Source organism: Andrena cerasifolii, chromosome 15 (genome assembly GCF_050908995.1).
Source record: "Andrena cerasifolii isolate SP2316 chromosome 15, iyAndCera1_principal, whole genome shotgun sequence".
In the NCBI taxonomy this organism is placed as follows: Eukaryota; Metazoa; Arthropoda; class Insecta; order Hymenoptera; family Andrenidae; genus Andrena; species Andrena cerasifolii.
The window spans coordinates 4360184-4382960 of record NC_135132.1 but is presented as its reverse complement, the minus strand read 5'-3'; the positions used below and the strand labels follow the sequence as shown (position 1 = coordinate 4382960).

Here is a 22777-nt window from a genome sequence, read left to right as displayed (position 1 = left end):
AAATGAAACGAATGATACAAATTGATTAAATTAGGGAGGATGTAAGATTTTGAAAACATTTTCTGATATAAATTTGTATTATCTTCTGCAATGTACAGTAGAGCGTCAATTATCCGAACCTCGATTATCCGAATCAGTGTTGCATCATCGCTATCCCCACCACCTCTTCGAATCAGCGTAGCGGTACCGATTGATTAATTGACTTTTGCGTAATATAAATTAACGCAGTAGTACTCTTGTATTTAATAAGTAATTTTAGGTGTAATTCGTATAGTGATAAACTGTTATAAAGTACATGCATGCTTCATTCTCCGAACTGTTCGATTATCCAAACAATTCGAATTTCCGAACCATGTCGGTCACAAGCAATTCGGATAATTGACGCTCTACTGTATATTCATTGATATTGATCGTGAATATTTGCCTTTGGATGTGATGTTACCAACCACAGCAAAGCTAGCAAAGCAAGATACCATCGACGAAGTATAGGATAGACCTATCACCTTATGGGACTTCGTGTCACCCAAACTGCATTATCGACCCATAATTTGAGGACTGAATTCTCATGAAAACGCCCAACTCAGGAATTACTCTGAAATGTGTTGGAATGCTGAAGAGTGCTGTGTGCTTGTATACGTGTGACTTATTATTATTATTATTATTATTATTATAAACGGAGAAACCCTTTGGAATACAGATATACCCAAGTAAATACAAAGAAATAAAACAGTCTACAAGCTACAACATAATTCACGGCAACGTAGGTAACAAATTATGCTAGATGTCGGCTAACCAAATGATTCCGGAACGAATCAAGCGACATAGAAAATAAGTCAATGTCCGCGAGGCACCGATTTACCTCCCCCATAGCACGGTTTATGGGATCCATGGTATAGTGGAAATAATCAGGAACCTTCTACTCAAAAAGGGGTCTCGGACGCAATGGTCGCTGAGGGGCACGAAAACTTATCGACGCCAAGAGCTCGGGAGAGTTCATCTGACTATGAATCACTCTGAACAGAAACAGCAGATCAGAGCAGAGCCTACAGCCGCTAAGAATAGTGAGCCTTGTTTTGTGTAAGGCAGGGCCATAATCATGGTCGCAGAACCGCATAGGGCTACCAGTTGCCCTCATGGCCAGCCTAAGGAATTTACGCCATTGTGTTGAACATGTTGTAATATAAAATGGTTTCGACCGTTAATGTCAAATAAATAAATAAATAAATCTTCTACCAAAATACATTGAAAAAGCCGCTATTTCATAGAGACATCTTCAACGGCTCGACAATGATCTATATAGGCACACATTTGACTCTGAGGCATGTGGGATGTAAACAGAACCGAAGACGACGGTTTCAAATCCGAGTCGAACTTCTACAAAAAGTTGTTCAACAGTATTAACGTCAAATTTAATTAAACGACTATAATAAGAATTTCTCACGGCTATTAAGACCCCACATCCCTTATAAGCTTTACTAGTTTCCTTATTCAAGAAACAAAATGTGTAATAAATGCGCGGAGTGTGTTAAAGTAGTTTTTGGACGGTGACGCGAACCCACGGCTTTGAATTTCGGTGGCCCGCCGATCCGCGGTTCGACTCTCGACGACGAACAATGGCCGGCCTAAGTGACTAAGGCAGGAAAGAAAAAACCCAAACAGAAACATGCCTTGACCGAGGCTGAGGTGACAGCAAGATCTATTGTACAGTCGGAGGAACATCGCGGTGCTCATAGCTCGTACAAATCTCTCAATTGTCTAACTCTTAGAAGACTCTTAATCTGTGCCTCAGATTTGTGCGTGAAATCGTGGGTGACCCAGCCAGGGCACCTGGACCAAGAACGATGACTACGAGGGAGTTATACGTGAAGGTATCACGCGGACACGACAGACTCCTCTTCTACGGTGGCAACTGGTTTAGCAACATCGTGACGAGTCTGTCTGTTGAAATTTCTAATGGAGATATTATTATTAACTAAAGGAGATTTCGGCTTGGATATGAGTCGTGTTTTTTAAGCATTAGCTGGTGGACATTCCCTAGGGCAAACGATGCATCCGAAAGCAAAAATTCCACTAGATTTTAAAAATAAATAACTTTCAGAAGTAACTGACGTTCTTCGAATTTTAATATTGCATTTTGGTAAAAACGAGCGACCGTTTCAAGTTGAAATATCGAATTTCGAAGGAAAAAATTTTTCTTTTTTTTCAAGAAGACTGCGAATATTTCCATTATCGCAATATTGAAAGCATAATGTAAAAATATGAGAACGTCAGGTACTCCTGAAAGTTATTTATTTTTAAAATCTATTCTCATTTAGAATCGATATGCTGCGTATTGTCGGCCTTATTTTAGCAAAAGGGGGTCATTTTCTCAAAGGAAGGAGAATTAAGGGCTGAGTAATTAACCGGTGCAAGCTCGTCCGTGTATTTGAAAATCGTTCCTCGTGCGTGGGAACGTAATGACAGGCGACGGCATGACCGTTGAGAAAGTTTTTATCCGTATATATTCTGCCATCGTGGACTGTAATTAGAGTGGCGATTTTATGCGTACACCCAGCTGGGATAGGGATAGCAACGACATTGCTGAAGCACCTGTGTGTTCTCTAGGGTGGTAGGGTATGGGTGCCGCATCCAGAGAAGATTTGGGAAGGCGCTGTGCTCCTAGAGGATTACAAACTAAATCAGAACAGCTTAAAGGTCCACACAGACGATTCGAATCAAACGAAAATTCTGGACGTGAAGTCGGATGCCGATCTGCCACCGCTGAGGAACCCCGACATACTAATAGGGGAGAACAATCTGACGTCTTTGTCGTTCCTCCACGAGCCAGCTGTACTTTACAATCTGCAGATCCGTTTCCAACGACACTGCATTTACACTTACTGCGGCATAGTACTGGTCACGATCAATCCGTACAATCAGCTGCCGATCTACGGAAATGACACGATCTGGGCGTACAGGGGCCAGGCGATGGGCGACTTGGAGCCCCACATATTCGCCGTCGCCGAGGAGGCTTACACAAAATTGGAAAGGTTGGAGTTTTCAGTTTTTAGAAAGCAAAGTATTTACCAGTGTCAGTTACGTATAATTAATGTGCGCACAGGGAGGGTCACGATCAGTCCATCATCGTTTCCGGAGAGTCGGGCGCCGGGAAAACTGTCTCCGCGAAATACACGATGCGGTATTTCGCTACCGTTGGCGGCTCGACGACCGAGACGCAGGTGGAGAAGAAGGTGCTCGCTTCTCTGCCGATCATGGAGGCAATCGGCAACGCTAAAACAACCAGGAACGACAACTCCTCGAGATTCGGCAAGTTTATTGAGATTCAGTTCAATAAACACTATCACATCACGGGGGCCAGTATGAGGACCTACCTCCTGGAGAAGTCTAGGGTCGTGTTTCAGGTAGGTTTCCCGGTGAGCTGGGGTTATGCAACGTAATCGTACGAAACGAATGTTGAAACGAGTAATTCTCTAGGCAAACGAGGAAAGGAATTACCACATATTTTACCAAATGTGCGCAGCCGCGATTCGCCTCCCCCACTTGCATTTGGGTCATCAGAATATGTTCCATTACCTGAATCAAGGGAACAATCCTGTAATAGATGGTGTGGAAGATTTAGCGTGTTTCGACGAAACCATAAGCGCCCTCGCAATGCTTGGATTCACTTCCCAGCAGCAGGACGACATGCTTCGTATCTTAGCGGCCATAATGCACTTAGGTAATGTTAATATAAGCAATGCTGCGACGCGGAATTTGAACAGTGAGACCGACACCGAAGCCAGTTACATCACTGTAAGTATACATTTTTCGTACACGTATTTCTATCCAGAAGCTTCGGAACGTCTATTTTCTACCTATTTTTCTAGTCGTCCGACAAGCATCTTCTGACCATCTGCGAACTATTGGACACGGATGCAAATGCGATGCGAAAGTGGCTGTGTCACAGGAAAATCGTGTCGATGAGGGAAGTGTTCCTCAAGCCTATGAACGTGGAGCAGGCGATCGGTGCCAGAGACGCGCTGGCGAAGCACATTTACGCGCAACTGTTCAACTGGGTCGTAGCTGGTATCAACAACTCGTTGCAGTCTCAGAACAAGCCGCGGTGCTTCATCGGCGTTCTCGACATCTACGGCTTCGAGACGTTCGAGATCAACTCGTTCGAACAGTTCTGCATAAATTACGCGAACGAGAAGCTTCAGCAGCAGTTCAATCAGCACGTGTTCAAGCTCGAGCAGGAGGAGTACCTTAAGGAGGAGATCGAGTGGGCGTTTATAGATTTCTACGACAACCAGCCCTGCATAGATCTCATTGAGACGAAGCTGGGTATTCTGGACTTGTTGGACGAAGAATGCAGAGTCAGTTTTGTACATCTCGCTTACGTTCGATTCATGGAGAAACTAGTGTTACCTGATTGTTATTTGCGCAGATGCCAAAAGGCTCCGATAGCACCTGGGCGGAGAAGCTTTACGCGAAATGCGGTAGGTCGAAGCACTTCGAGAGGCCTCGGTTCGGCACCTTCGCTTTTCTCATTCATCACTTTGCCGATCTGGTGCGGTACGAGACCACTGGTTTTTTGGAAAAGAACAGGAACACAGTTATCGAAGAGCAGGTCGACGTACTGCGAAACGGAAATGTTCGTGCAAGTAGATTCACTTGTACGCGTTGCTTTTAGAAAAGTGAATCTGTACCGCTGTTTATTATTTCAGAATAAATTACTGAAGAAGCTGTTCAGCGAGGAGGATCCGAAGCTGCTGGTACCGTCGAACGTGAGAAGAAAAGTGTCCGCTCAGAAGCCAGTATTAAGCACGCCCAAGCAAAACAGGAAGACGGTAATTCTCCTCGTTATTCCGAGTTTCCGAATGGAAATCGTAAACTGGGCAACGGATTCATTGCTCGTTAAACAATATCTGCAGGTAGGATCGCAGTTTCGAGATTCCTTGAACATGCTGATGGCGACTTTAAACGCAACTACGCCGCATTACGTGCGCTGCATCAAGCCGAACGATACGAAGGAGGCTTTCGTGTACAACCCGCTGCGCGCGGTGCAACAATTGCGAGCTTGCGGCGTCCTGGAGACTATCAGAATATCCGCGGCTGGATTTCCCAGTCAGAGAACCTACAGCGATTTCTTCCTCAGGTACAGGTGCCTGTGCAGATTCACGGACATACGCCGCGACGATCTTAAAGAGACCTGTCGACGCATCTTGAGCAGGTCGGTTGCTTTTACTATCGATAATATAATCCTCGTGAAACTTTGGCTAGACAGATTGAGACGCAAACGCTTTAGGTACATCAAGGATGAGGACAAATACAAGTTCGGCAAGTCGAAGGTCCTCTTTCGAGCAGGCCAAGTGGCCTACCTGGAGAAGCTCCGAGCGGAACGACAGCGCGACGCTTGCATCGTGATACAGAAGACAGCACGCGGCCTGATATGCCGTATCAGATACAGAAAGATTCGACGAGCCGTGCTGGGCCTTCAGAGACACGGCAGGGGGTACATTGCCAGACAGCAAGCTCAGACTGTGAGGGAGGAGAGAGCCGCGACAAAGATCCAAGCTCGCGTCAAGGGATGGTTGAAGAGGCATCGATACCTTCGGATGAAACTGACAATTTTCGGCATCCAGAAGTACAGCAGAGGAAAAATGGCCCGTGAAAGGTATCAGTTGATGAGGGACCACGCTGCTGTTACCGTGATTCAACGATTCGCCAGGGGATACCTCGTTCGAAAGGCGTGCCAACAGAAGCTGAGCGATATCGTCATCCTCCAGGCTGCCGTCAGGAGATATCTTGCGAAGAAAGTGTTCAGGAGACTGAAGGCTGAAGCGCGAAGCGTCGAGCACGTCAAGTCTCTGAACAAGGGACTGGAGAAAAAGATTATGACGTTGCAACAAAAGATCACTGAACTTGTACGTTTCATTTCGTTTGTAATTAAGACCGGGGTATTGATTTGACCTTGAAAGGGAACTTTGTTTTTCAGGCGAAGGAGAATCAGTCTTCGAAGAACGTTCAGAACGACATGTTGGAGTTGAAACACAAGCTCGAAGGATTGAAGTCGGTGCAGGCGGAGAATAAAAAGCTGCACGTGACTTTGCTAGAAAAAGAGAAGGAGTTGAGGAAGATGCTGAACATGATGAAGATTGAGAGGGACGAAAAGATGGACATTCTACAGGTACCGCGGTACCGTGGATGATCCCTGGTGTTTAATTCTAACCTGAACGTATTTTCCGTAGGACAAGGAGAGAGGCACGCAGGAAAAAGAGGAGGAGAACAAGAGACTTGAGGAAGAGCTGGAAAAATTGCGAAAGGAACTTACAGTGGCTAATGAAAAATTGATGAACAACCAACGCGGTGCGGAGGAGAACTTGAAGCACCGGTTGGAACAAGAGAAGGATCTGCTCCTGCTGGATCAGGACCAAGATCGCGGAGCCTATCAGAGGCTACTGAAGGACTACCACGAGCTGGAGCAACGCGCCGAAATGATGGAACAGAAACTTGCGATGCACGCTCCTGTGCACTCGCGTTCTCCTAGCAATGCTTCCAACGGCAGCGGACAAATCGTCTCCACGGATCTTCCGCAGGACGATCAGAGTATCGTAAGAGCGTCTCTGGTCCTATCATTTTCGGTGACTCTTGTTGATTTCTTGTCTGTAATTGGTGGAAATTTTCTGCTTAACTCCGAAGGATTTGGATTACGGGCCGGTAAGGTCGACAGCTTCCTCCTCGACTCCTTATTCTGTGGTAGAAACGATTGATTGGAACCAACAGAGATCAGACAGTCCCCTCGATGGCGAGGTTCAATCTCAGAAATCGCTTTCGCAGACGAAGGGACCGGTACACGCGCCCGTGGATGTTGGCCTGGTTCTGAAACTTCAGCAGAAGCTGAAAGACGTCGAGAAGGAGAAGCGACGATTGATCAGGATGGTGGAGGGTCTAGAGCGCGATGGCCCCGGAAATAATTCAAGGACCCAAGACACGTTCAGGGTAAGTTTGTATGCTGTTTAAGTGAAGCTGATGTTTTCGGCGATTGATCCTATGAAACGTTTTGCAGCTTCAAGAACTCGAAAGCGAAAAGGCTCAGCTGATGAAAGACCTGCATTCGTTGAGGAAGAGCGTGACCTCTATAGGCTTTGTAGGTGCACAACAGAATATCATGGGTAATTTGTTACTTTTCCTGGTTAAGGAATTCGTTCACTATGTACTTCACCGAGCACTGTAATTTACACACTTCTCTTTATTTGAATCTGCTTCTCTTTTACTTTACTTTTTACCGATACGCAAACATTTTCTGCTGATTTTATTTTTCATTTTCTGTACTCCCGTATACCGATGATCAATGTGACGAAATACACTGCACATCCATAGCTCGCAGACTTTTGCTTTCGCACCCTTCGCCCTGCACGTTGCTTAACGTATCACAATGATGTTGTTACAATTATCTTGCTTTGCACAGGGTGTGCCATGATTCGTAGTACAGTAGGGTGGCCCTTATTTTCAACCTGTGATTTCTTTTGCTATCACCCCCTAATATGGTTCCGTATCATGAAAATATAGTCCCTGAAAAAGATTATTGCAATCGGACAACAGGAAAGGTCTGGGTTAGGTCTGGGTTAGGCTTGCCAACCAGGCCTTAAAGTTTAGAATTCATCAATGGTTTGAATTTGAAGAATTTGCTAAAAAATGGTAAGCCCTATCGAAGTTTTGTTGTATATATAATTTTGCCGTGCTTCCAACCATTTTTTACATAATAGCGTTTGAATGTAGAGAGGTCCGCACTTCGTAATGTATTGTCTATACCCGCGTAGTGCGGACCTCTCTGTATTCAAACGCAATTATCTAAAAAATGGTTCAAAGCACGACAAAATTATATATACAATAATTATAGAAAATTGAATGCTCTTTTAATATTATTTGGACAAAATTTTGATAACGCTTTCCATTTTTGAGAAATTCGTTAAAACCAAACTATTGATGAATTCTAATCTTTAAGCGCTGTCAGCACCCTTTCCTGTTGTCCGATTGTAATAAACTTTTTCGGGGACTATTTTTTTTTATAAAATGATATCGTTTTAGGGGGTGAGAGCAAAGAAACACAGAAAAAATTTCAATACATATAAATTAGGGCCACCCTAGTGGCACAGCCAAAATGGGGGTCATTATATTTGTATCCCGCACGAGTTTCGATTGCACGAATCCCGGTAACTCGTGGTATTACAATGTCCGACAACGATCGAAAAGGCAGAATGCGATAAGAATAATCAGTCGAAACCCAACCGGACGCGCAGGTACCACAGGAATCTTGAAAATTCTTTGTGTTTTGCACAAAGTCTCGCACCATAAAATATTGCGATGACAATGATTGGTTCATTTTATCTTCTGCTTTTAATCACGAGACTGTTTGCCCGATACATCAGGCATGGAACGGATAAGCTTTAGTGCGATTAATAATTCCTATTCCAGGGCAATTCGATGCGCTTCAGAAGGAGCTCGCGAGAAAAAGAGAGGAATGCATCCAGCTGCACAGCGTGCTGGTTGATAAAACCCGGGGAATGAAGAGCTCAGGGTCGAGTTACAGCCGGGACGTGGACATCATTAACGAAGACGGGGAGTTGGTGCAGGCCTTTGAGACGCAGAAGATGATCAACAGGTAAGTGGAGAATCACCGACGCTTGCGTTACGTTTCTTTCTCTTCATGCAAGTAGAGCACCGTGTCTAATCGCGTTTTGTCGTTTGTGCATGCGCTAGGGTTATTCAGTAGACTTAAGACAAAGCGAAGGGCCTGAAGGGAGTGAGTTGAGAAGTTACTTTGCCGCGAATAATCGTCGACCCCATTCAACGATCTTTATACTCAATTCGGCAGAAAACTTTACACCTGGACACAAATCAAATTCGCCACTTTGTCCCTTTAATTAGCCCTCAGTATTAGTTGAGCACGACACTTTGGTTTCCCCTGACCGAGATGATAAACGATTCTTCCTGCCCTTCCTTTTAAAGACATCTAGAGGACGAGATTCAAACGAAGCAGAAAGAATGGTCCGACGAGAGGGACGAGTGGCAGGCGGAGATCGACAGGTTGCAGGAGGAAATCGAGAAGCAGCAGAAGCTCCTCTCCGTGAATCTGAGCAAATCGCCGCAGACTCAAACCGAGGCTTTCATGCAACACGAAATTACCAGGATAACGTCCGAGAACTTGGTAAACGTCACACGAACCGTCTTACAGAATCTTCCATACACTTGTCAGTGGTGGTTTACTAATTAAATCGTTTGAACAATAGGAATTGCAGAAGAAGTACGACAAAGTAGCTGAGGAATGCAGGAAATTGAAGAAGCAGTGCAAGATCCTGGCGAAACGTCTTGCAGATGCGGGCTGTGAGTATACGTCGTTAAAGATAACACTGAGAGACATGTTCTGGCCACCTGGACCCGCTTGTAAAACGAGTAAAGTGGTTGTGGTATTTGAATGCTTTCAAAGCTGAGGGAGACGGTACTAAGGAACATAAGGATCTTCCTTATATTTCAAGGGGTGCCGGTGAGCGCGCGGTCCAGCGATCATTTTCATCGCACCTTGCAGAGACCATAACTCACCCGAGCTCACGAATCGGCGATCATTTCGTTCATGACAAATCTCGAAGTTGCTGTGATGACGAAATATAAAGTAAACGTTGAATACCTTTTTTGTAGTGCCAGACACTGTAGAGTCTGCGAACGAGTCTATGAGCATGTCTTCCACTGGTTATTTTGGAGACAACGAACGTAACATGCCAGCTATTCGGAAGCAGGAGAAAGACTACGAAGGCATGTTCGAGTTCAGGCAGGAAGACATCGACGTAATAATACGTCACCTAATTATCGGTAAAATCTATCGACACTACACTATTGAATAGGAAATATTGAATAGGACCTTTTTCAGAGCTGAAACCGAGAGTTGCGGTGACCTTGCCACCCGGTTTGCCAGCCTACATCCTGATCATGTGCATAAGGCACACGGATTGTATGAACGACGTCGAGAAAGTTAGGTTGCTGCTGACGGGCTACCTGAACGCTGTGAAGCTCGTGGTGAAGAAACGGAAGGAGTTCGACTTCAGCGTGCTCTGGCTCAGCAACACCCTAAGGTTGCTGCACAGTATAAAACAGTACTCCGGGGACGAGCCCTTCCAGATTAAGAACACACCGAGACAGAACGAGCAGTGTTTGAGGCTTTTCGATTTGAGCGAGTATCGTATAGTGTTGAGCAACGTGGCGCTCTGGATCTTCAACAACATCATGAAGAACTTGAAGCAGAGGATTCAGGCTCTGGCGGTGCCAGCTCTCCTCGAACACGAGGCCATATCAGGCTTGAATTCCAACAAGTCCGGTCGACCCGGGTCCTCCTCTATGAAGGAGGAGCCAGAGTCCACGCAGCAGAAGCTCGATGAACTGCTAGATGAGCTGACCTCGGTGTACAAAACTCTTCAGCACCACGGTGTCGATGCCGAAATCGTTGTGCAACTGTTCAAGCAGCTTTTCTACTTCATGTGCGCCAGTGCTTTGAATAACTTGCTTCTGAGGAACGAGTTCTGCCACTGGGCAAAGGGCATGCAGATAAGGTTCGTGAAAATTTCTTGTCGGCTTCGTTTCGTTTAATTTCCCTGGCGTTAATCCAATGGCATCTTCTCCAGGTACAATATGAGCCATTTGGAGCAATGGGGAAGGGATCGGCGATTAGAACAAGCAACGGAAGTGCTCCAGCCGATCATACAAGCGGCACAGCTCTTGCAAGCCCGTAAAACGGACGAGGATGTGACCTCTGTGTGCAAGATGTGCAACAAATTAAACGCGAATCAAATTGTAAAAATTCTAAATTTGTATACGCCTGCTGATGACTTTGAGATGCGCGTGCCAGTTACGTTTCTCAGGAAGATACAGGCCAAGTTGGATGAACGTGGCGAGAACAACGAACAAGTAAGTGGAAGCTCAAGTACCGTTTATAGTTTTGTAGTTTATAGCGATGCAAGCGTGTTTGAATTGGGATTTTCCTTTTCAGCTGCTGATGGATTTAACGTATTCGTATCCGATAAGAGTCCCATTCAATCCGTCGAACATTCGGTTAGAAGATATCGATATACCGGAAGTACTTCATTTGCCCATGCTCAAGAAGGTGTAATCATATTAAAGTAGAAATTTCGAGGCCCTGCTGCGCATGTAACTTATAGTTGAGTAATCGTCTAACGAGTAGTTATTCGTATTTAGTTAAATTCGCCTAGGCTATTTATTAAAGAAACAAGGAGAAACAGAGGGAGAGTTAGAGGTGCCAAACATTATTGCTGAGTTAGATAACGCATCGAGCGGGTCATCGATATCACTTTTTATGTTTTTTTTTACACGAGTAACTTGTATTTTGCGAGGCATAATTTCCATTCGTGTCCACTTAAGGAAGTCGATTTAAAAAAAATACGTTCCATGGGTGACTGGGAGTATGTATTTTTTGTGGGTTCTTTGGGGATAGCGGACCATCATTCGTGCTGATAATGTGATAATGGAGCGTGACAGATTGATCTTAACGTTACACGATATGAGATAATGTTTAAGGTCTTAAGAAAAGCCAATTAACAGTTAATCGTAACAAAGTTAGTTGCTCAAGTTGAAGTAAAGTTCCCACTCTTTAAAGCCAACCATTGTATAACGTTGTCCCGCTAAACGCATTAACTCTCAACGTTGCGAGAACATGGGTTCAATTTTATACTTCTTTTTCACTCTAAGTAACCGCACGAAATTCCTATAAAAATCTGAAGGAAGCGAAAAACGTAACACTTTCAAACCTTCAAAAATGAAAGAATTGATGCTCCCTTTCCACCTGAAAACGGTACGTCTAGGTATCAGGGGTCGTTGAACGACGTTTTTTACATTAACAATGAAGGACGTGTTCGATTTCAGCATTAGAAATCTCATTTAGTGGAAATGTTTCTGGAAGATAAAACTATCTAAATTCAAAAGGAATTAACAGGATGGTGACTTATTCATGCGATCCAACTCAAAGATAATTGATGATTGACGAGTCTATGCAGGAGCCGCGTTACCAAGATTATATTGAAAAATCTGACTTCACAAGATTAACATGAATCCACTAGCTCGTCTTTATCATGTTATTACTAAAGTCAAGGATTGATTCAAACGTGGTCCCTCATTCTTTTTAATTTCCAACGTTTCTATCGGATCGGGGAATATACTCCGTGAAATACCGTAAAACTTCCCGAGCGAATTTTTGGATAACAATTAGCGATAGCGGTGTAAAACGAGCGCGATCGTGGAGGCGTTACTCTGGCGTGTAATAATTTCTTCGACAGCCTGCTGGTTAGGTGCAACTACGAACGTTGCGGGATCCACCAGCGAGTTCCGTCATGGTAATCCGTCTGGCTGACGATGTAGCTCGGAAGACGTCAGGGCACGACGGAAACTGGCAAACTGTCCCTTCGTCTTCATCTAAATTGCGCGCCAAATTTTAGTTTTATTCTGCGTGTTCGCCTCTAAGGAACTTATTGTGGCGGCGTGGTTGCGTTTAAAGTCGATCTCCTCCTTAAGGTACTCCTCCCGCTCGAGCATGAACACGTGCTGATTGAACTGCTGCTGAAGGTTCTCGTTTGCGTAATTTATGCAGAACTGTTCGAACAAGTTGATCTCGAACGTCTCGAAGCTGTAGATATCGAGAACGCCGATGAAGCACCGCGGCTTGTTCTGAGGCTGCAACGAGGTGTTGATACCAGCTACGACCCAGTTGAACAGTTGCGCGTAAATGTGCTTCGCCAGCGCGTCTCTGGCACCGATCGAACTGCCCCACATTCATAGGCTTGAAGAACACTTCCATCACCGACACGATTTTCCTGTGACACAGCCACTTTCGCATCGCATTTGCATCCATGTTCAACAGTTCGCAGATGGTCAGAAGATGCTTGTCAGACAACTTGAAAAGTAGGTACAAAGTAGACGCTTCGAAGCTTCTGGATAGAAATACGTGTACGAAAAATGTATATTTGCAGTGATGTAACTGGCTTCGGTGTCGGTCTCGCTGTTCAAATTTCGTGCCTCAGCAGTGCCTATATCAACGTTACCTAAGTGCATTATGGCTGCTGCTGCTAAGATACGAAGCATGTCGTCTGAGGTTGGAACGAGGGATCCACCAAATTCTCCCAGGTCGTCAGCGATCCCGGAACCCGTACCCAGTTCGTCCAGAACGTTGTAAACTTCCTGAGGCAGTGCAACTTCGATGGCTTGGACGTCGACTGGGAGTACTCGAATCAGCGCGGCGGGCAACCGTTCGACATGGACAACTACGCGGCCTTCCTGACGGAGCTGAAGCAGGCGTTCGATCCGCACGGCTACATCCTCAGCGTAGCCGTTGCTGCGGTAGAATCGTCGGTGTCCAAATCCTACAACATCCGGGAAGTGCCCCAACAAGTTGACTTCATAAATCTCAAGGCGCACGACTTCAACAGCTCCTGGAACTCGAACACCGGTTTCAACGGTCCGATATACGCTTCCTCCCGCGAATCCGGTGACCAGGCTGCACTCAACATGGTACGTATGACGTGTCTGGAGTAGTCTGGACATGTTGCGGCACCTGGTGCAACGATTTCAACGGGGAATCATTCGTGTTCCAGAATTCGGCGGTCATATACTGGCTCCAGCACGGTGCACCAGGCGAAAAGTTCATCCTAGGCATTCCCGCCTATGGTAGATCCTTCATCCTGGCAAATCCTGGTAACAACGGGCTTAGCGCGTCAACCACAGGCCCGGGGGCTCCCGGATCCTACACGCGGGAAGCTGGTTTGCTCCGTTTCAAGGAGATTTGCGAGAACTTCGGACTGGGTCCAACCGGACCGTTATCGGCGATCCACAATGTTTCCTCCCAAAGCGAATTTAAATGCTGGCGCTGGGACAACGCGAGGGAAGAATAACGACACTAGTTTATTATCGTCACTCAGCGAACCCACTGATGTTCGTGCAATACAGATTACAATAACGTTGTACACCACAATTGACACCAACAGAGACAAATACGGTACACAGAGTCGTAGGCGCGTGGGCGCGATGCGACAAACGGGTCGCTGGTAGACAGCTCCATTTAAACAGCACGTAGCGCAAATGGGCCTGAGCAAGACTTTTCGATGATCAAAATGACGGTGTTGTCACAACAGTGCTGTTCTCAGAACTAACGGTCGCCGAGCGAGCATTAAAATTTTAAGAACCGTTTTTTTTAATTACATTTTTCCTAAAATGTTTTCTAAATATGTACAAATATAGGCATACAGTTTTCAATTAATATAATTTGTTGAGGGTTTCTCTTAAAAAAAATGCCAAATATCGCGTTTCTTTTCCGGCCGTCACACTAGGGAGAGCCCTTAAAAGGAAATGATTTCGTTTACCTACGATGGGTTTATTGTTATTTAAAGGTGTGCTTGCCGTTCGTCGTGCAATAGGTACTGCGATGAGTGCCAATCGACTGATATTATTGGCTTGAAATTCAAGCGTTGAATGTAAGCACCAACCTTTTTCCATATTTTTGCACCAGCATTCGGTGAAACAGGGAATTGCAACCAAACACTTGTCACTTTGTTACCATCATAATAGATTTTTATAGAAACACAATTTGTACTTATTTCCATAAAGAGTGTAGAAACGGCCCCCAAGACAAATTCTCTTGTTATTATTAGCTAAACATTGTTCCTCAGCTGAAATACCATTCCGTGAAATTTCAGATCCCTACCCTCTCGTTTAAGGATAATATAGGGATAAAAGCACAGACCAGGTATACTCATCTGTGCCTTAGTATGTACACAGACGAGGTATAGGATAGTCCTATCACCCAATGCATTTTTTGTCACCGGTTTGGGGGGTCCTAGAACCCCCTTACCATTCCAGTGTCGCATGCAACGTTACCGATGAAGCCTCGAAACAGATTGTAACGCTACGTGTGATAGGAATTATAATTCAAGAAGTGTAAAGGTCATTCGAAACCCGCGATTTAAAAATGATTCTGTTAGAGTAACAATTTAAAGATCGTTTTATAAACGTATTCTGTGCAACGACTGAGAAAGAAGGATCACAACAAAACAAGAACACATACGCCTTTTCACCTTGCTATCCTATTCAGGTTTATTTAACGCCAAACAAATTTATTTAACATACAAATTTATATAAACAACAACATTATTTGTGGAAGACATGTGTTCATGATGTAACGTGGAATACCTCGCCAAGGACGTACAGAGTTCAAAATCATCGAAGAAATCGACGAAATGAAATAAATCATGCAAAACCATCGAAGAAATGCATGAAATAGAATAAATCATGAAAATCCCATCGTAGAGATACATAAAGGAGACGAGAGCATGACAGAGAAAGTGCCATGTAACCCCATCGAAGAAATGCCTACCTGAAAGAGAATAAAATTCTGATTAGATATCTAGACCGAACCAAACTCACTCAATGTAAGTTTGGCTCGATCTGGACCCTTAAACTAGATCGTAGGCTTTAGCTTGATATCGTTTTGCAAGTCGCAATGCTTGAGAAACGTTACCAAGGAACCGGGCACACCAACGCGGAGGTACCTACGAAAGTGACCCATCCCGAAACAAACACCGATCCCATCCACCCACCATTTCAATAAACTCATCGCGTCCGTCATTGCTTGCAATGAGGGAAACGATGATTTGACTCTACTATTAGTGACAACCGCGAACGCGAAAGCGAAATCGAAAGAGAGATAGACTGACGATTATCGTCGATCTCTCTGCACTCTCTCATACATCCTTACAATTCTCTTATTTAAATCTAAACGCACGCATCCCTCGACGACTCGCCCGATGATTCGCTGGAAATTTCGCGGGAATATATTAACCCTTTGAACTCTGATTGCGATGTCAGAGTGAACAGACTACTGACAATCTGTCAAAAGCATTTAATTTAGCGACCAAAGGGTTAATAAGATAGGGTTGACTCTACTTCGAAAAAAGAGCAGCAACTTTTAGCGCTCTTGTTTATTAAACGCGCACATTTCATCTATTTCACATTCCTTAGTTTCTGAATGTGTTTTTGTTGGGTAAGGTCTTTTTGCATGCATTATGTAGGAAGCTTATCCTACCAAATGCATTGCGTGCCTTAGGTATGATGCTTTTCCTTCCAAAATGCACGCACAAAGATTACGACCCACTTATACAAGGTACTCGCATTCTACATTCTACGGCATGCATGCAAGTACATCTTAGCTATAAGGTACCAAGCTAGCATAATTCTAGGCCCTCTCTAGGGCCCACGAGCTAGGCCCTCTCTAGGGCCCATGACTAGGACCCTCTCTAGGGCCTATGCCGAAGGCCCTCTCTAGGGCCCCTGTTCTGGGCCCTCTCTAGGGTCCACGAGCTAGGTCCTCTCTAGGGCCCACAAGCTAGGTCCTTTCTAGGACCTAGAATACCAAGCACAGGGCTGAGCTGAAAATTGAAGCTAATCGAAAATTTTACTCTACTTTCGCGATGAAAAAGCAACACGAGCTTCCGTGCTCTGTATAAATCATAGATCCGCAAAAATTTGACTGTAAATTCGCGGTAATACAACTCTACACAAGAGCCGCGGCGCTCTTGAAAATATCATTATAGCGACCATAAAAGATCTTGCTAGAATGCAAGATTGCTAGGAAGACTAGTTTCATTGAGACCCATTTCAAAAAATTTCGCGGTGACTCTACTTGACTCGATCGATCCGATTATTTTACGAATTATTATTAATCGAAATAAAATTGTAAGAATCGCGAGCAACAGTTGTATTGATTTATTTTATTTTATTTTTTTATTTTGAGACAGACACATGCATGTCACTATTTACGAGTACCTTGTATGGTCAGCTCAATCGATGCTGCTCTTTCGAACACACATGCATAACGTTTAGTGGCGCATCTTATATAATTGACATTAGTTTCGGGAACATTTCTATGATATTTCGTGAATATGGTTTAGAAAATGACCACGTCATAAGGCTACTGCCTAGACGCCCTAGACCATATTCGCGAAATATTGCATAAGAGTTCCCCAAACGAATACCGACCATGTGAAAAGGGCCTCTGCATGTCGTGCATTTGTGTTGGAACGGCCAGAATCGGAAAAGCTAAGTAGCTGTACCACGTGCACCCCCTTCAAAGAATTATAAAATGACTCATCGTTCGCTGTCAGCATCGGTACTGCATCTCTGCAAACTCGTAACCCTCTGACCAGCAACCCTGAGACCAGCTCCCCTCTGATCATCACCCGTCTGACCAGCTCCCCTCTGATCATCACCCGTCTGACCAGCTCCCCTCTGATCATCACCCGTCTGACCAGCACCCCTCTGATCAGCAGCTCTCAGACGAGCACCCCTCAACTCAGCCCCAGCTTAGCTCTCAACGTCGCAGCTGCAGTTGTACTCGTGCATGACTCTACTTTCGCGATGAAAAAGTTATTAGAGCACCGGTGCTCTCGAATAGCTTTACTTGCGCAAAAACACTGACTCTACGATCGCATTACAGGCGATCACAAACACTATAACTGAAACAGACAATTTGTATTTAAACAAGTTCGAAAGAATTTCCTTTAAATTGCAAGGTGTCACGCAAATCAGACTTTGAGAAAAATTCCCAGCAGCCACATTGGGCGATCAATGATTAATTCTGATTCAGTCTGATAGAAAAAAGGAGTGGCCTCTTCGGGCGCGTAAGGTTTTTCAGTTTTAATGTATGGAAGGAGTAGCCTTTTTGGGCGCCTAATGCTTTTTAATTCTAATGTACCATCATCAGGTTTCATCTTTTTTAATGTTAATTAAAAAATACAGCAGCCTGTTTGGGCGCATGATAATTCCGAATTGTAAAAGGAAATAGAAGCAGCCTCATCAGGCGCTAATGGCATGGAATGCCAGAAAAATTCCAATTCTACTCTAAAGTGTTAGTAAACCCTAACCCAGATCTAATTCATCCCTGAAACTAGACTTCTTTATTAAAGAATTCACCAGAGAAAACGTTGGCGAATCCCTCGGCGAATCCCTCGGCGAATGTTTCGATGATGCGCTTAAAACTAGACTTGCCTGGCTAAATTTTCTAAGCTTCGCAGCACACACACCACTCGACAATTAGTTTTTGCAGAGGAAGCATAACAGACTATGCTTCGGTATACTAACCCTTTGGACTGTGATTGCAGTATAAGGTAAAAGACTACTAGAATTCTTTCCAAAGACTTCACTTTAAAGTCTAAAGGGTTAGCATGCGCGCGTAAGAAAGATAGACGAGAGGTTCTCGTCGATCTTTCTACACATTTGCCATTACAATTTCTTTCGCATATTTTAGAGGTACGCTTGCACTGCTTTCAAGTGACAAATAGACTCTAAGTATCTCATTGCAGAGATAGAAAAAGAAGTGACAAACGGACACGGATTCGCCGTCGCGAGAGATCTCGAGCTGCTCGATACACTCACGTATTGCAGTTGCACAGACAAAACGCTAATACGCGACCACCGTTCATCCAGCCCCCCATTAACGGGAGTTCCCCACTAGGGGCCGCGCCTGAGGGTTCAGACTCACAGCAGCCCGCCTCACAATTAAATCACATGCAGCTGCAATACGCGCTCCCACCACAAAGCCGACAATTTGCACAGGCGAGTGTATCGTGCCCGAGCATTTTGTGCTAATTCAAGATCTCTCCCGAGAGCGAATTATATTACCGGAAAAAAAGAAAAGAGAATTGAAAGTAGGAAATAGAAAATACACTATGACAAGTCTCTAAAAGTATACTAAATGCGAAACGACACGGTGTACGGTGAAGCTAATTGTAAGCATAAGCAAAAGCAAAAGCAAAGGTAAAAGGCGTCACTCTCAACAAGCAAACGTACCTCTACCCTTAAATCTAGCCTATCGCACTCTTTACAATGAGCCCTAGTGGCATAATCTATTGCAAATATGCACTTGCGTAATTTTCGAGAGATATGCAAAAGCTAAGAATCTCCCGATTGAGAATGCAAAAGAGACTAAACGGCTAAAGGACCGAAAGACGCGACGCGACGCGAACATTCACCCTCGATCCACCGAAATTTCGTTTCTACATGGCGTGCTCCATATCACGACTTTACACAGCCATGGCGAGCCTGACCGAGAACGAGCCATCTGAAACCACAGAGCGGGCCGAGGTGGACTTAAGCCCGGTATCGGCGCGACAACGAGAAAATCAGAATGGTCACGAACTGGCACACATCTTCGTCTAACAATGGTCCTCTGTGTAAAGCCGTAATAAGTTGTACCCAGCACAGCCGGCCTATGAAGGGCGAGCACACCATGCGCGAAATCGAAATCAGTGATCGAAGGCGAATTGTATTTCTAGAAGGGTGCGTTTGGCACTCTTATACTTAAAAAGAACGAGGCGGAACAAGCTTATCGCTCGAATTACGCAAGTGCATTTCTGAATAGATGTCCAGACCGATCCAAACTCACCAATTGTAAGTTTGGCTCGATGTGGACCCTTAAACTAGATCGTAGGCTTCAGCTTGATAACGTTTTGCAAGACGCAATGCATTGGAAAACGTTACCAAGTCCAGGCACACCAACGCGGAGGTACCTACGAAAGTGACCCATCCCGAAACAAACACCGATCCCATCCACCCACCATTTCAATAAACTCATCGCGTCCGTCATTGCTTGCAATGAGGGAAACGATGATTTGACTCTACTATTAGTGACAACCGCGAACGCGAAAGCGAAATCGAAAGAGAGATAGACTGACGATTATCGTCGATCTCTCTGCCCTCTCTCATACATCCTTACAATTCTCTTATTTAAATCTAAACGCACGCATCCCTCGACGACTCGCCCGATGATTCGCTGGAAATTTCGCGGGAATATATTAACCCTTTGAACTCTGATTGCGATGTCAGAGTGAACAGACTACTGACATTCTGTCAAAAGCATTTAATTTAGCGACCAAAGGGTTAATAAGATAGGGTTGACTCTACTTCGAAAAAAGAGCAGCAACTTTTAGCGCTCTTGTTTATTAAACGCGCACATTTCATCTATTTCACATTCCTTAGTTTCTGAATGTGTTTTTGTTGGGTAAGGTCTTTTTGCATACATTATGTAGGAAGCTTATCCTACCAAATGCATTGCGTGCCTTAGGTATGATGCTTTTCCTTCCAAAATGCACGCACAAAGATTACGACCCACTTATACAAGGTACTCGCATTCTACATTCTACGGCATGCATGCAAGTACATCTTAGCTATAAGGTACCAAGCTAGCATAATTCTAGGCCCTCTCTAGGGCCCACGAGCTAGGCCCTCTCTAGGGCCCATGACTAGGACCCTCTCTAGGGCCTATGCCGAAGGCCCTCTCTAGGGCCCCTGTTCTGGGCCCTCTCTAGGGTCCACGAGCTAGGTCCTCTCTAGGGCCCACAAGCTAGGTCCTTTCTAGGACCTAGAATACCAAGCACAGGGCTGAGCTGAAAATTGAAGCTAATCGAAAATTTTACTCTACTTTCGCGATGAAAAAGCAACACGAGCTTCCGTGCTCTGTATAAATCATAGATCCGCAAAAATTTGACTGTAAATTCGCGGTAATACAACTCTACACAAGAGCCGCGGCGCTCTTGAAAATATCATTATAGCGACCATAAAAGATCTTGCTAGAATGCAAGATTGCTAGGAAGACTAGTTTCATTGAGACCCATTTCAAAAAATTTCGCGGTGACTCTACTTGACTCGATCGATCCGATTATTTTACGAATTATTATTAATCGAAATAAAATTGTAAGAATCGCGAGCAACAGTTGTATTGATTTATTTTATTTTATTTTTTTATTTTGAGACAGACACATGCATGTCACTATTTACGAGTACCTTGTATGGTCAGCTCAATCGATGCTGCTCTTTCGAACACACATGCATAACGTTTAGTGGCGCATCTTATATAATTGACATTAGTTTCGGGAACATTTCTATGATATTTCGTGAATATGGTTTAGAAAATGACCACGTCATAAGGCTACTGCCTAGACGCCCTAGACCATATTCGCGAAATATTGCATAAGAGTTCCCCAAACGAATACCGACCATGTGAAAAGGGCCTCTGCATGTCGTGCATTTGTGTTGGAACGGCCAGAATCGGAAAAGCTAAGTAGTTGTACCACGTGCACCCCCTTCAAAGAATTATAAAATGACTCATCGTTCGCTGTCAGCATCGGTACTGCATCTCTGCAAACTCGTAACCCTCTGACCAGCAACCCTGAGACCAGCTCCCCTCTGATCATCACCCGTCTGACCAGCTCCCCTCTGATCATCACCCGTCTGACCAGCACCCCTCTGATCAGCAGCTCTCAGACGAGCACCCCTCAACTCAGCCCCAGCTTAGCTCTCAACGTCGCAGCTGCAGTTGCACTCGTGCATGACTCTACTTTCGCGATGAAAAAGTTATTAGAGCACCGGTGCTCTCGAATAGCTTTACTTGCGCAAAAACACTGACTCTACGATCGCATTACAGGCGATCACAAACACTATAACTGAAACAGACAATTTGTATTTAAACAAGTTCGAAAGAATTTCCTTTAAATTGCAAGGTGTCACGCAAATCAGACTTTGAGAAAAATTCCCAGCAGCCACATTGGGCAATCAATGATTAATTCTGATTCAGTCTGATAGAAAAAAGGAGTGGCCTCTTCGGGCCTCTAAGGTTTTTCAGTTTTAATGTATGGAAGGAGTAGCCTTTTTGGGCGCCTAATGCTTTTTAATTCTAATGTACCATCATCAGGTTTCATCCTTTTTAATGTTAATTAAAAAATACAGCAGCCTGTTTGGGCGCATGATAATTCCGAATTGTAAAAGGAAATAGAAGCAGCCTCATCAGGCGCTAATAGCATGGAATGCCAGAAAAATTCCAATTCTACTCTAAAGTGTTAGTAAACCCTAACCCAGATCTAATTCATCCCTGAAACTAGACTTCTTTATTAAAGAATTCACCAGAGAAAACGTTGGCGAATCCCTCGACGAATCCCTCGGCGAATGTTTCGATGATGCGCTTAAAACTAGACTTGCCTGGCTAAATTTTCTAAGCTTCGCAGCACACACACCACTCTACAATTAGTTTTTGCAGAGGAAGCATAACAGACTATGCTTCGGTATATTAACTCTTTGGACTGTGATTGCAGTATAAGGTAAAAGACTACTAGAATTCTTTCCAAAGACTTCACTTTAAAGTCCAAAGGGTTAGCATGCGCGCGTAAGAAAGATAGACGAGAGGTTCTCGTCGATCTTTCTACACATTTGCCATTACAATTTCTTTCGCATATTTTAGAGGTACGCTTGCACTGCTTTCAAGTGACAAATAGACTCTAAGTATCTCATTGCAGAGATAGAAAAAGAAGTGACAAACGGACACGGATTCGCCGTCGCGAGAGATCTCGAGCTGCTCGATACACTCACGCATTGCAGTTGCACAGACAAAACGCTAATACGCGACCACCGTTCATCCAGCCCCCCATTAACGGGAGTTCCCCAGTAGGGGCCGCGCCTGAGGGGTAAGACTCACAGGCAGCCCGCCTCACAATTAAATCACATGCAGCTGCAATACGCGCTCCCACCACAAAGCCGACAATTTGCACAGGCGAGTGTATCGTGCCCGAGCATCTTGTGCTGATTCAAGATCTCTCCCGAGAGCGAATTATATTACCGGAAAAAAAGAAAAGAGAATTGAAAGTAGGAAATAGAAAATACACTATGACAAGTCTCTAAAAGTATACTAAATGCGAAACGA

At 44.5% G+C, this 22777-nt stretch overlaps 2 protein-coding genes across 4 annotated transcripts; both read left to right on the top strand.

The window, feature by feature from the left end:
- Window positions 1–1779: 1779 nt before the first annotated feature.
- On the top strand, window positions 1780–11998 carry LOC143376947 (unconventional myosin-Va-like). Of its 3 annotated transcripts, XM_076827749.1 has the most exons (20): window positions 1780–1868; window positions 2605–3029; window positions 3101–3401; window positions 3475–3792; window positions 3867–4355; window positions 4427–4633; window positions 4707–4829; window positions 4914–5212; window positions 5288–5906; window positions 5978–6169; window positions 6231–6593; window positions 6682–6981; window positions 7049–7154; window positions 8458–8644; window positions 8992–9190; window positions 9273–9366; window positions 9679–9849; window positions 9908–10583; window positions 10656–10938; window positions 11021–11998. In XM_076827749.1, exons 1-20 carry the CDS (start codon window positions 1842–1844, stop codon window positions 11138–11140), a joined length of 5499 nt encoding a protein of 1832 aa, XP_076683864.1. In that variant the 5' UTR covers window positions 1780–1841; the 3' UTR covers window positions 11141–11998. The 3 variants fall into 3 exon arrangements, with proteins under 3 accessions (XP_076683864.1, XP_076683863.1, XP_076683865.1); XM_076827748.1 differs by having other exon boundaries at window positions 4707–5212; XM_076827750.1 differs by lacking the exons at window positions 6682–6981; window positions 7049–7154; window positions 8458–8644; window positions 8992–9190 and having other exon boundaries at window positions 4707–5212.
- An 892-nt stretch (window positions 11999–12890) lies between these two features.
- Window positions 12891–13928, top strand: LOC143377060 (chitotriosidase-1-like). Its single transcript, XM_076827971.1, has 3 exons — window positions 12891–12942; window positions 13133–13548; window positions 13632–13928. Exons 1-3 carry the CDS (start codon window positions 12891–12893, stop codon window positions 13926–13928), a joined length of 765 nt encoding a protein of 254 aa, XP_076684086.1.
- Window positions 13929–22777: the final 8849 nt, after the last annotated feature.

Coding starts and splice junctions, on each gene's coding strand:
- LOC143376947 (XM_076827748.1), top strand. CDS start 1,842: ATGACTACGAGGGAGTTATACGTGAAG. Junction 3,030..3,100: donor GCTTACACAAAATTGGAAAG/GTTGGAGTTTTC, acceptor ATGTGCGCACAG/GGAGGGTCACGATCAGTCCA. Junction 6,594..6,681: donor CGCAGGACGATCAGAGTATC/GTAAGAGCGTCT, acceptor TTAACTCCGAAG/GATTTGGATTACGGGCCGGT.
- LOC143377060 (XM_076827971.1), top strand. CDS start 12,891: ATGTTCAACAGTTCGCAGATGGTCAGAAGATGCTTGTCAGACAACTTG. Junction 12,943..13,132: donor CTTGTCAGACAACTTGAAAA/GTAGGTACAAAG, acceptor ATGTCGTCTGAG/GTTGGAACGAGGGATCCACC. Junction 13,549..13,631: donor ACCAGGCTGCACTCAACATG/GTACGTATGACG, acceptor TTCGTGTTCCAG/AATTCGGCGGTCATATACTG.